Consider the following 14,082-nt stretch of genomic DNA (forward strand, 5'->3'; position numbering starts at 1 on the left):
GGTCGGAGATCTCTGCACAGCCTGACATCAGCGTGATCTTGGTATACCACAGACTTAATTGAGGAAGAAGTGGAGAGGAAAAGAATAGGGATTGGGCCGCAGGTGGAGTGGGCGGAGTTGAGGCGACACTGCAGCTGTAACTTAGACAAACAGAATACAACACAGTTGTCTCCCCTGAGCCTTGCAAATCACCCGAGAGGGAGAGGGAGAGAAACAAGAGCTACACCTGGACTTAACACAGCCAAATCGGGAAGATGCATGACACCGTGACAGCATGATCACTGGCAAATTCATTCATTAACACACTTGACTGGATTCAAGATTTTCTGTCTACAGATATAAGACAAGAAAGGAGAGAGGTAAGATCAGTGCATGTTTTCTAGATCATACATAGGCCTATATCATTTCAATGTACTATAGCAGTCAAGCAATAGTTCTCAAACTATAATTTCAGTTTCCCCCTTCGAGAACCACTTGTGCCATACTTTGTGGCTGTAAGTGCACAAGGAGTAAAAAGTCGGTCTTTAGCTGTACTTTCTTGGTGGCGTGTGTCCATGATTTACATTTACATATTGTAATCAATACGTGTAACTTTCGATGTGGGTGTGTCTTTCTATTTCTATTAATGCTCGGGCATTAAATGGAAAGCTCAGGCGGTGTGTACGGTAGGCGATGCTTATTGGATTAGACAGTGCTTGCGTGTCTTTATACATTGTGTAGGAGTGTAAATAGGTGTAAGGTGTTTGCCCTTTGGGTGAATAACATTATCCTCGCTGGAGCAAAAATGCAGATGGGCAGGTTGAGAGAATGCACACAGGTCATAAGAGGAGTGCAGTGTGGTCGATGGGTGTGTAGTGTACATGTAGTGTACATGTGTTCCTGGAACACACCCATCGACCATCGCTGTGTTAATGTTGATACAACATCATGCCACATCCATCCAACAGTTTGACAGGTGTCATCGCTTAGCTTTTGGGGCAGGGTGTATCCCCTTACACAGTGCGTTTAAAAGTGAAAGAGAGAGACTTGTCTTTTCTCAGGCGAGTGTGGGTTTTTAATTATGGGCTTCTGAAAGGAAGGAATGAAGGAAGGAAGAAAGAAAGATAAGAAGATGGCGAGATTGAGTTTGTTGTGTACACGTGAGTGAGTGAGAGAGAGCACGAGATGTCTAGGTTCCAGTTACACTTTGGCTCTCTGTGCGATCCCAGACACCTTCTTCTACTGATTAATAGAACTCATGTTACCATCACAGACCGCTGCTCCCAGACTGAGAGTCGAGGTCATTCAAAACCATCTTCACACCTACTCCCATCATTAGCCACCATCGTCATCGGCTACTCAGCCAAATCTGGAGTGCTAATTTAAACGTGAAAGTGTAAAAATGGCCCTTTTAGATTAGGGAATACAGTACACTTAATTAAAGACACCCAGCTGGGCACTAGAGCAGCATCCTACTGTGCACAGTAGCTATAACACCCAAAGACACGTACCGAATGAACATGGTTATATCATCATCCCATAGGCCTATACTATGAGATATTTCCTTTTATATCTATTTACAATTTATATGAGATATAATTGATTTAATAGTTTTGAGCTTTTCCACAGCAGATGAACTTAAAACCCTGATTTGTACAACCGTGTCCCACACCTAAAATAGCAGATCTACAAGCTCACAACATGTGACATGAGCTTGTTGATCTAACATTTCCGGCATAGGACACTGTCGTATGACGGAATACACTGTATAAATTACTAAATTAGGCATATGTTCTCACTGTCATGGGCTCACATACAGTGGTGGAAAATGTATGTAAATGTTTTACGTAAAAGTATGGTATTCAAAATGTACTTGAGTAAAGGTACAAAAGTATTAATTGGTATCACAATATGCCAGCACCAAAAGTAGAAAGTACTCACTCATAGAAAGTACAGTACTTGAGTAAATGTAGTTATTTTACACTTTACACTTTTATGCTCACATCTCTCTTACCATCTGACAGGATGACGACCTCCATGTCATTGTCGGAGGCAGACTTCCGCTGCAAGCACGGCGATACCATCTGCGGTGAGTTATCCGTCTGTATGTAGGAATATGTACGACTGTTATATTATGATGTTGCCTCTACTGGGTCATCCGACTGTACTGTGACTACTGTATGATTGATTTTCATTGAAATCCTTCCTTCACTTTTTATCTTTTTAATAAACGGGATGAAATAAGTTGCAATGTACTGTAGCTCCTGTATTGGGCTACATTGAACAGGCCTATATAATATGATATCAGAGGAAACATTGAATGTGCATTGAAAAAAACTAAAACTAAATCTTTTTGATTTGCCTGGAAAGTTCAGGGATCAGTATTCAACATAAAATACTTCAAAAGTAGTTAATGAACATTCTGCACAATTTAGTTAGACGTTTCTCTCCTAAATGGACTGAGTCGATTGCACAAAGTACAATTTACAATTTACAATTTAGGCATTTAGCAGACGCTCTTAATCCAGAGCGACTTACATTAAGCAATAACAAAAACATGGCATACATCACATATATAAAAAGTAGTTATCATGAATCATGCGTAGACTAAGAACGTAACAGTGGAGTATCTATGTAAACTATACATACTATACTATATAATATATTATACATGTGTACTATAAAGTGCTATGACTACATAAAGTGCAATTCTAGAGCTGTCTACGTAACAAGCTATAAGTCTGTTTAAAATACTATCTAAGTCTACATAATGTGCTATCTAAGGGGCTAGGCTAGGGCAAGTGCTACGGGCCATGGTGGAGTCTGAAGAGGTGGGTTTTCAGACTACGGCGGAAGATTGGGAGTGAGGCTGCAGTTCTGACTGTGATGGGAAGTGCATTCCACAAAGTACAACATTATTCTCAGGATAGTATACTCATTTGAACCATAGCATCCCTATATGTCATAATAAGTGAAACAGTCTGTGAAAATATCAGATCTACAACCTCACAATGCGTCACAATGTGACAAGTTGTGAGATCATTGAAGATCATCGGCGAAGAGATTTGGCGTAGAGGGCAAAAGAGGGGCCAAGGATAGACTCCTGGGGGACAGTAAACGAGGTATAGGGTATCGGAGGAGGCTCCAGGTATTACCCGCTCCTTTTTTGTGTAGCCAGGTAGTGTGAAGGAAATCGAACAAAGGACTAAAACAAGAGAACCCTTAAATTGATTCGAACAGTCTCTTTGTATGTGAACCTACGGAGCCCCTGAATGGCCATGCATTCAAAATATATTTTATCTTGTCCGTGCAAGATAATATCTCGTCCGTACAAGATATTATCTCGTCCGGACAAGATCATTATTATCTCGTCCGTACAAGATATTATCTCGTCCGTACAAGATATTATCTCGTCCGGACAAGATAATTATTATCTCGTCCGTACAAGATATTATCTTGTCCAGACAAGATATTATCTCGTCCGGACAAGATATTATCTCGTCCAGACAAGATATTATCTTGTCCAGACAAGATATTATCTCGTCCGGACAATGGCCATGCCCTGAATGCCATTCAGGGGCTCCGAGGTGAGTTTGGTTACAACATATTTGCTTTCAATGAAAATAACAAAAATCATCAACCAACATAAATTGCATTCAAAATTCAGTTGAAAAGAACCAATCAATCAAGAAACACCCAAAACAATATATATTCAATCAATGTTTCAACTCAAAGACCTGGGGGTACACATGGGGTTAATTCAACTTTTTGAAAATATATATTTTTTAAATCAACCAAAGTTCAGTTCCAATAAAACAAAGAACAAACAGATCCTCTTCAATGTCAATGGAAAAAACTCCTCTTGCTGTCAGTCAAATATATTCCCTATGGTGTAGGGTTACCTGTGTGTTGCTTAGGGTCTGAACATGGTCAACTCCAAACACAGGAAAATCCAGATAGACAACTCGTCTCCTCCAAACAAATCACCTCCTCATTTCCAATTCTCCTCCCTTGATTCTAAACGCAGTGCAGGTTGAATATCTGCAGGCCTGCTTACACAGTTAGTGAACTGTATGGTTTTTTATGTAACTTTCTCCAACTTGAGCCACTTAAAATAAAATAAACCGGGTAGAGAATGTAGAGATTGCTGGGCAAATGTCCTTGAGTGCTGCTGCCAACATACAAACTGATTCTCATATCGTTAATTGACGGTGGCTTGTTAATTAGAGTCAATTGTGACTGGCTGGTTAATGCAGATTGCCACATTTCTAACAAATGAAACAATGCAAATACATGATTGTCTCCTATATTCAGTGCTTCTATTCAGTGTGTAGCCAGACCTCCATTATATTTTGGAATGATGATATTTTTGCATATTTTCTTCTTAATCCCTTAAAGTTGGCCATGCCAGTCCTGAGTAAACGGGATAGTCATTTAGTATTTTAAAACAAAATGCCAGACGCCAGAGCAGGGTATTAAAGTCCCACACCACTCCTTCAGTTCTCCTCTTGGAGGCATGACTGATACAGAGATTGTTGTACATGTATGTGCAGAATTGACACCAGAGCGTCCTTTTCACATTCTTTCACTGGAGATGGGGAGCTTCTCTGTACTTCCCCAAAAATCTGAGCGTGGCTCTGTGATGTCACCTGGTCCAATATGCAAATTTACCACTTGCTGAAGTAGAAAGAGTAGATGTTTCAGGAAATTACTTTACTGAGTTAGGTTTTAAGTATGGAGTAATACATATTTAAAAGATAAATCATTAAAGTATTTTCATTATTATTATTGTTATTATTACTTTTACGAGTTTTCAAGGTTCACGGACATCTTACATAACACAAACTTGCTTCATTTGAGAACTGCAGAGTGGAGGAAGGAGGAAGAGGACTAGTTTTTTGTCTAGCTGCTGGTGTAGGCTGCTTGGCATTCCATTACGAACAATGACCTGCAAAAAATGTGCATACTTACATGCGTGCGTGACGTTTAAATGGAGTCCTTAAATGTAAATAGGGAGACATTTGTGTTTACAGTCTATAATTATGTGGCCATGTGTCCCAGGCCACCTTTAAAAGTGGCCTGAATGATGAGAAGGTGACAATGACCATTTGATTGCATTCACATCTGTGTTTAAACCTGTCCTGGCCACATAATGTAGTTAGGACACATTTTAATGTAAAGTCGCACGCACACACACACACACACACACACACACACACACAGGCTGTCCCAGAACATTCGGGGTTCGAATGTTCGCTCGTTAGGGTTGGCACTCGAATCTTAATTAATGGGCTTGAACCATTCGTTTTTTTTGTTTGTTTTTTATATTAAATATTTGTAAAATTATTATTTTACTCGAAAATATGCGATATGCATAATAAGAATACTATGTTCATGTTGTGTTTACAATAATTTAAAAGTCCTGCATGACAGCAGAAGAGACAAACACAGTGACAGACACACACACACACTCAATGCGCTTCTGAGTAGAGTACACAGGTGGAACAAATTAATGAACGAGCAAGCTACACTCTGTCTTAGCTGCCTGCCAGCAAGCTTAACAGAGACATTGGGACATATGGACAGTCGTACAGGTACTCACAATTACCATGTTTTGGGGGCTGCTTGAGAAATCATGGCTCATTTTTATGGAATGATGAGCTCGGACTGTGTGTGTGTGGGTTTGTGTGTGTCTCGTGTTGAATTGCAGCCTGGTTAAAAGCACTCGGAGAAATGAATTAATTGGAAACAAATGGTTCAGATGTTCGCTCGAAAATTCCTGCCGAAGTTCGAGTCCTAAAAACAGGGCTAGGGTACAGCCTTGACACACGCACACACACTAGCAGGCGAGGCCCTTCAGATTGTTTCCATTGACCCATATTCGCTAACCCAAACATACTTTTAATTCTAAACTTAAGCCTTAATTAACACTATTGGTAAGTAAGGAATGGCAAAACGTCTGAAGGTCCAGCACCGTATTTAGAAACTGTGGGAATGTACATATCTTATTCCTTTTTTACGAATGGCAAAACGTCCTCATTTATAGGATTGTCCTAATCTTTCCACTTCGCAAATATAGAAGTAGCATACACAAAGACTCGTACAGACACTCAAGGGTTGTGAAAGACAGACACACCCCCCAATAGTAGCAAACTCTTTTGTGACAATATGGACAGGCAAGCGTCTGAGGTTTCTCAAAGCCTGGGGCTCAAGGCTCAATGCAGCTATCAGAGAGGACAATGACAAAAACAAAGTGTTCTTCATGTACTGTAACTGGTGTACTGTATATACCTTAACCCCCCCCCCCCCCCCCCCATTCTGAACATTCTGTGTGTGTGCCTGTACTGTTTAACATTATTTTAAGTATTCTTCTCTATTATTTTCTGTATATTGTTGTTGTTGGCACAGTCTTGAGGAAGTTGGGAACACGTCACACCAATATTTTGCGTCTTGCTCCCGTATATGAGAGACTGACAAATAAACCTCCTTGATTCTTGATTCACACATTGCAAGTCATTCTGGACAAACAGGACAGACGGCGTTATAAGGCCCTTCGAGGATACCGTGACCGTAATCGGCAACAACAGGCCGGCTGCGTGACATTTCCTCATTATCTCTCTGCTCTGTCTTTACAGAAATCCGTGTGTATGAGCAGGAGGTGATCATAGTGCCCGTACTTCTGCTGGCCTCTTTCCTGGTCACCCTGGTCTTCATCCTTCTGCTGCGCTTCTGTCCAGAGAAGGTGGACCGCATCCGGCCGCAGGCCTCTTCCTTTAGACCCAAGCGCGTCAGGAGGGTGCTGCAAGGCATTGATGGTAAGGCAAATGTGCTTTTATAATATGCAGAAAGGAAGGACTGCACATGTGCTATGGGAATACAATGAATGCGGCTCCCAATGAGGAACTGGTACCTTGCATGGTTGACTGCCTCAGGGGCGTGCACAGATAGACACCAAGTGTTACTAAAGCACCTGCTTCATTTTATTTTTGTTTTATACAGTGTTCAGTATGTGGCCCATGGTGACATTGATCAATTCTGCGATTAAAAGCGTCTAAAATATAATTTATGGCCCACAATCTATAGATCTCTCACACGGCGGTTCCACACACAAGGTGCCGTTTTTTCACATGAGCACCTGCCCCTCAAAATGTCTGTGCACGCCACAGTGTGTGAATGTAACTCACATTGTAAAGTGCTTTGGAAAAAAGGCACTATACAAATGCAGACCAATTCCGATCATCTTTTTATATTTTCTCATAATGAAATCCCTGCTTTTAGATGACTGTGCTGTGTAAAATAAACGATTATCAACAGTCCTGTGAGCTATATAATACATGTTGTATTGAGGTGTGGGTGGAGATGTTTGACATTCGTCAGCCCATCCTTGCACTAATATCTTTATTCATCCTGGTAATGTCCTGGTGTATTGTGATGTTAATGCTGGCACTGATCCCCTAATAATCCCGTCACGCCGTCATTTCTCAACACCACCCTCCCTCTCTCTTTCACTCTCTCCTCAGCTCCGGTCGGTCTCAATGTCATGGAGGGTGAGAGCATAGTCCTGGACATGTCGCCCACCTACTCCACTTTCACCCCGCCTCATCTCGCATACTCGTCCAAGAGCCTCTCTTATCCCGTGGGCGCGCCCTCCCCCCTGCTGGCCAAGGCAGCAACGCTGTCTCACCACCCCGTCAAGACCATATACGACCCGGTGGTTCAGCCAAGGGAGCTTCCGCGCCAGAGGCTACCCGAGTCGTTCAATCTGGTCACCCCGCTCCCCAGAGCGTTCTCCCTGCGAACGGAATCGGCGGTCTCCCTCTACAGGGCTCGCATGGACAACAGGAACGTGGTGCTCCGTGTGCTCAACGGTGAGGGGAATGAGGCAAAGGTTCACCCCAAAAACAGCTCATATTCAAATCATATTGTTTAGACCACTGGTTCTCAACGTGGAGTCCCCAGCTAAATGACTAATGAATTAGGAACTAAATGGACCCTTACGGTTCTGTACAAATGGGTCCATTTGGTTCCATTTATTTTGTACACAGTGTGAAATTAACTTTAACATGTTCTGGTGTAGATCAGCGGTGCCCAAAAGGTAGATTGTGATCTACCAGTAGATCACAAAGGCTGTGCAGGTAGATCACACGTCCTTAAAACATAATAAATACAATAATAATTTGTCATCTGACACTTGAATTAAGGTGACTTGATTGATAAAAAAAATTACTTGTTAACCTACAATGGAATACTTTGCGCCAAAAACAATTGCATCAACTCCCTTTATTTCCCATTCCAAGTGTATTTGTCATATTATGTAACGCCAGCGCCGCTATTCCAAAGCCCCCTCAGGTACATTTTTCAGCAATGGGATAATATTTTTTCGGTGGGTATAGATCGTGTTGAGCTGGTCATTTTGAAAGTAGCTCTCAAGTCGAAAAGGTCTGGGCACCCCTGGCTGTAGATTGAGTCCCAGAGATACAGTTGTATGAAATGGTGATCCATGGTGGCCTAATGCATATTCAATTTGGTGTCCTTGAAATTTAAAAAAAGGTCGTTTTCCCATAATACCTGAGTTCATGCTATTCTTAGTCTGGGTTTAAAAAATATTGTTAATATATGTTATTTTTTGTTTTCCGTCCCTTCTCAGACAATGCGGACACAGCAGAAAGACACAACTTCCTGGGTTTGGCGTCCTTCCTGGCCCAGCTGGGACCTCATCCCTTCCTGCCAGAGCTGCTGGGGGTGGTCTCTCTGCGAGCCCCCCTGGTTACCGTGGTCGAGGAGCTGGAGAACAGAGACCTGCTCAGCTATCTGTGGCGATGTCGACAGGTATAGGGAGTTTGTTTGTTTGACAAAGAGGGACCTAATATACAGCCCTGGTTAACAAAATATACAGTACACTGAGTACAGTATATGGTTTAAGAAGTGGTCAACTTTATTTTATTCTTTTACCGTTATCTACTTCTCATCTTTGCACTTACAAACAAAGCATGTTGTATTGCATTCTAATGTACACCATGTGTCAAAACAATAAACAAACCTAAGAAAGAATAATGTAATTGATTGATGGTGAATAACACGCTAGTATCCTTATTGTGTAACAGGTGAAGATGAAGTCATGTACTTGATGGTGTTCTTTTTGTTTCTCAGGACAACGTGGATGCTGTGTGTGAGATGACAGAGAGACTAATATTCACCATGGCCAAGCAGGTGGCTTCAGCGCTGGTCAGTATGCTAATGTCTCGTGGATGTCTTCATGCCTGTTCAGGCCAAACGTTTGACTTTCAAATCACTGCAAGCTCACATAAATCACGCGGTGAACCACAGAAACCCTTTTTCTTTTTTGCTATGCTGATATATGTGCAGTGTGCACCACTGTATGTAAATCAGTAACGTCCCTGTTCTGGTGTGAACACTCAGCAAAACGTGCAGTTCTACAAGCTCACACAGCGCATCGCTTCGCGGCATGTCGTGAGCTTGTAGATCAGTGGTTCTCAGCAGTGGCTTATCCAGGAATTACGTTTTGGCCAGGCAAGATATGTTAATTGTCGTCTCCCCACACACAATCCTAGCACTAAAGGTTTTCAAAGAGATATACCTGCCAGACGAGTAGTATACAAAGGCTGAAAGGCTTGCATTTACATTCCAATGGGTGATTGAGGGGCGCGCTCTACCGCGACGGCCAATCAGCTGTCCATTTTAATAGTTCTCAGGTCTTGTTTTTGTCCTTTTTTTTCTCATTGTATGGATTTTGGCCAGGCCAGAAATGGATTTGGACAGGCGGACGCCTGCCCTCGCCTTATTGTAGATACGCCTCTCGGTTCTCAGCCTGTGGGTCGGGACCCCCAGGGGGTGTCCCCACAAACATGATTTCGGGGCTCCCACCCAGATGATAGTGACAATTTAATTTAATAAAAAAAAGAAAGAAAGAAAAGATAAATCAAAAGCATCAAAAGTAATCTACAAACTATAGTATAAAGAGAACCACTGTTGTAGATCAGCAATTTTCGGTGAAGAGATTTGGTATAGAGAGAAAAAGGGGGGGGGGGACGACCCAGTCAGCGAAGTGTATATAGGTTTTTAGCTACATTATCAGTATCTACATTGCCATTTATAGTACGTACCTCTTTGATTTGATTGATTGGGAAAGATAACATTCTTATCTCACTGAGACAGGATTTCAAGAGTTCTATTTCCAAAATGCTAGATAAATCCATTTTCCCTGACATATCCATTAGCAAATGTCTAAAACATTCACTGACTCTACAAATGTCACCATTTTGTCAACCAAAGAACTGAAGCGTGTCAGTTCCTAACAGAGGTTGTCTCTAAAGTCTCACATTGATGATGACTCTGAATGTGCTGCCTTCTTGTTGCCAATTTAGGAGTTCCTCCACAGCAAGGATCTTCTCCATGGCAACATATGTGCTCACAGCGTATTGGTCACTAAGGAGTGCACGGCCAAGCTGTGGGGCCTTGAGGCGGTTTACGCCAGGAAAAACCAGGGAGGCACTAAGAGTGAAGACCGCGTGAAGAAATGGCAGGCCCCCGAGATACTGGTGAAGAGACCTGCCAGTCAGAGCAGTGACATGTAAGTATGACCGATGCATGTTATTATAATGGCGCACTGTGAGCTTGTACATACTAGGCCAGGGTTCCCCAATAGGCGGGCCGCAAAGCGCCCCCTTGTGGCCCCTGGAAGAATTAAAAAAACAAAAACAAAGGTTTTTTGTTTTGTTTTCGGGGGGTGTCCCAGATATAAATGGCATTAAATGGGGGTCAGTAGCCTATGCATGTCAAACTGGGCACCCACTCAAGGACGACTGGTGGTCCCCGGACCACTGGTTGAGAACAATTTTTAATTAATTAATGAAAAAATAAAAAACCCAATTTTTCGCGCATGCGGACTCGGCCCCCAGCCTGGTTCCCTAGTCAAAATATGGCCCTTGAGGAAAATTAATTGGCGAACCCTGTACTAGGCTATTTATGGCGAAGATATTTGGTGTAGAAGAAATAAATGTGGGGGCTAGTGATAGACCCCTGATGTACTAACTACTCTCTCCTCATTCAAATACTATATATCACAAAACCGCCTGTAGAGAAGGTCCTTGTTTTGCTGTATGGAAGTCCTGCTTCCTTCTTCATTCAATAATCATTTTTGTGTGTCTCTTTGTAGCTGGTCATTTGGAATCTTGCTGTATGAAATGGCAACCCTTGGTAAGTTGACTTTAAGGCTCTGCTTTTTCCAAAAGGCACTGTAAAACTGATGATAATGATACATGTGTCTGACTCTGTTGAAAAGAATCACATCGCATAGTTTGCAGTATTACATGGAATTGAACTGCATTTGAATGTATGAAAAGGACCCAGACACTGTAGAACATCCTTGCTGCTGCATGTGTGTGATCAAATTCCTTCGAAAGTACATCCTTTCCTCCAAGATTTGTGGTGTTTGAGTGCATGTCGTGGTTTGCCTGTATAATAAATTAGCAATTGAGCATTGTTTAAAAGATTCCATTCCATACACAAGACATCGAGACTTATATGATTGTGACACTCACCCATGTCTACCACCTTGTCCTTACCAGGGGAAGCTCCATTTGCTGAAATCCCTGTTAAAGAACTTCTACAGTTCCACCAAAGGGGGAAAACACTGAAAAGGCCTCCCCACGCCTCCAATACGCTGTAAGTATCCGCCATGAGTTACCCTGTATGAGTATAAAGTAAAACCTGATGTTACCTGGCGCTGCATTTGCACTCATCCACGTCACCTTCTCTCCTAGATACGCCATCATCAAGTCCTGCTGCCACTGGAAGGAGCAGGATCGACCCTCGCTAGCTGAGCTGAGCCGCAAGATTCAGTCGGGAGAGAAAAGTGCCAACGACAAAGTCATCAGGGTGCCAGAGCCAGTCAACATTGAGCGGTACCTAAAGGAAGCCGGTTATGGGGAAGCAAACAGTTATACCGTCTTCTGAGCAAAGAAAACAACATTACTGCAACAAACATGCACTATGGGACAAATGCTCCCAAGTAGCACCTTGAAAACACATGAACACTTTTATGAACACTTAGGGCGTTTTGGTCCTAGAAATTGTCCTCTCTTTTTGTTCTTCCATTTAAGGGTCATATACAATATGAGTGAGAAGAACTACTTTGTGGTACTTCATGGAAAAGTTGTTTACTTTTAGAAACTGCGAAGACCTCATTTTGTCATGTTTTTGGTTAGTACCCTTGAGTCCATGCAGTCAAGTGGTTCTCAACGCCGGTCCTGGAAAACCCAGCCTGCTCCTATAGAGCGTCGCAGTCCCGCCCCCTACCATGGCCCAGGAAATGATTCTCCGTTCATTTTCCTCATAGACATTTCAGAAAGTATTTATTTAAAGATGTTTACGCCGCGGACAAAGTGACAACTCGAGTCGTGACAAATCATGACAACAAACACAATTTTTTTGGGCCGAACAAATAATTAGAAAGAAGAAAACGTCAGGTTACAACACTTTTTTTGTTGTTTTTCTTCTTTGTAATTATTTGTTTGGTCCAAAATATTGTTTGTGTTGTCATGAGTTGTCACGACTCGAGTTGGCTTTGTCTGCGGCGTAACCGTCTTTAAATAAATACTTTTTGAAATGTCTATGGGAAAAATGCATTGGGATTCATTTCCTGGGCCATGGTAGGGGGCGGGACTGCGACGCTCTATACTACCAGATGTTTACATGGTGCCCCAAATTTGAATGATTCCTCACTTGCACAGCAAGAATGTAAAGCAGCAGCAGTACCCTTCTTGGGTTTACAGGAATGGAGGTTGGAAGCCATACCGCATGCATTTTGTCAATACTTCTCTCTGTGATGGTGAGCCGGGGAACATGGATTATTTTCATACAGTCAAAGCCATAGTGTTGGACTAGATATTAAGTAAACTTGATCAACACAACACACAACTACTGTTCCTCTCCACCTTGTAGTTTATCATACTGTGTATATATAGTTATGAAGGTTTACAAATCAATCTGGTTTACAACCTGTAGCCAATGTATAATAAGAGATGTAATATATATAACTTCAGAGTCTAAAGTTTTTTATGATTTTTCAGTTGGGACGAAAGAGCACATATTTGGGTTGGTTAGCATGTATTAATACTAAGGTTTTAGTTTTAACTGTGAAAACGGACATATCACATCATGTGATTGTGCCATTTTGTTGCACAAACTCAAATGTGAATAAATTATAAATGTCACAAATTCTCCTGTTATGATTTTACCTTAAGTTACAATATGGATAGATTTCAGATTCGGACCCTGTCATATAAGTGCCTCCACCGGGTGGCAGCACCACTTTCAGATTCGGGCACCCGCCCGAGTGCCCGAAGTGGAAGGGGGCTCGTTCAACTCCGCCCGCTCCCCGCCCACTCCCTGCCCACGAGGCCCGGGTGCCCGGATCTGAAGCCGTATGTTCAGAGTTCCCAAAGTCGAAGGGTCAACTCCGCCCACTTCCCACTCCCCGCCCACAAGGCCCGGGTGCCCGGATCTGAAGCCGTATGTTCAGAGTTCCCAAAGTCGAAGGGTCAACTCCGCCCACTCCCCGCCCACAAGGCCCGGGTGCCCGTATCTGAAGCCGTATGTTCAGAGTTCCCAAAGTCGAAGGGTCAACTCCGCCCACTCCCCGCCCACAAGGCCCGGGTGCCCGGATCTGAAGCCGTATGTTCAAATGAACTGAAACTGAAGCAGTGTGCCCAAAGTTGAAAGAAGGTGGTCAAATGAACTGAAACCGAAGCAATGGTCTAAGAGTGCCCAAAGTTGAACTGAAACTGAAGCTATTGATTATCATTATAAACACCAGTAGTAGATTCATAGTTATATTGTTATTGATTATCATTATAAGCACCAGTAGTAGATATATTGTTATTGATTATCATTATAAGCACCAGTAGTAGATTCATAGTTATATTGTTATTGATTATCATTATAAGCACCAGTAGTAGATTCATAGTTATATTGTTATTGATTAGACTGACCCAAATCATCAACCTTCAACTTTGGGAACTTTTACATGTAGACTGACCCAAGGTTGAAAGTTGATGATAAAATTAACTGCAGCTATCCAGT

General features: G+C 42.3%; 2 protein-coding genes across 3 annotated transcripts in view; one reads left to right on the forward strand and one right to left on the reverse strand.

Annotated features, from left to right (window-relative positions):
• The window catches only part of casp2 (caspase 2, apoptosis-related cysteine peptidase), a 48,188-nt gene extending 44,170 nt beyond the window's left edge, over positions 1-4,018 (reverse strand). The window contains exons 1-2 of the mRNA XM_079504847.1: positions 3,882-4,018; positions 1,994-2,081 (exon numbers count right to left, since the gene is read on the reverse strand). The gene's annotated coding sequence lies outside the window, so the exon portion shown is untranslated. The remainder of the gene's footprint in view (positions 1-1,993; positions 2,082-3,881) is intronic.
• On the forward strand, positions 1,941-13,070 carry styk1b (serine/threonine/tyrosine kinase 1b). Of its 2 annotated transcripts, none has more exons than XM_079504841.1 (9): positions 1,941-2,068; positions 6,615-6,794; positions 7,500-7,847; positions 8,627-8,808; positions 9,130-9,204; positions 10,365-10,570; positions 11,156-11,196; positions 11,568-11,664; positions 11,763-13,070. In XM_079504841.1, exons 1-9 carry the CDS (start codon positions 1,975-1,977, stop codon positions 11,953-11,955), a joined length of 1,416 nt encoding a protein of 471 aa, XP_079360967.1. In that variant the 5' UTR covers positions 1,941-1,974; the 3' UTR covers positions 11,956-13,070. The 2 variants fall into 2 exon arrangements, with proteins under 2 accessions (XP_079360967.1, XP_079360968.1); XM_079504842.1 differs by lacking the exon at positions 1,941-2,068 and adding an exon at positions 5,440-5,573.
• Positions 13,071-14,082: the final 1,012 nt, after the last annotated feature.

Source organism: Electrona antarctica (genome assembly GCF_951216825.1).
Source record: "Electrona antarctica genome assembly, chromosome: 6".
In the NCBI taxonomy this organism is placed as follows: domain Eukaryota; kingdom Metazoa; phylum Chordata; class Actinopteri; order Myctophiformes; family Myctophidae; genus Electrona; species Electrona antarctica.

Bases quoted from the DNA above. Each gene is read 5' to 3' on its own strand.
- styk1b (XM_079504841.1), top strand. From the start codon at position 1,975: ATGCTCACATCTCTCTTACCATCTGACAGGATGACGACCTCCATGTCA. The intron at 2,069-6,614 runs GTGAGTTATCCG...CTGTCTTTACAG, and splicing joins GCACGGCGATACCATCTGCG to AAATCCGTGTGTATGAGCAG. The intron at 7,848-8,626 runs GTGAGGGGAATG...GTCCCTTCTCAG, and splicing joins GGTGCTCCGTGTGCTCAACG to ACAATGCGGACACAGCAGAA.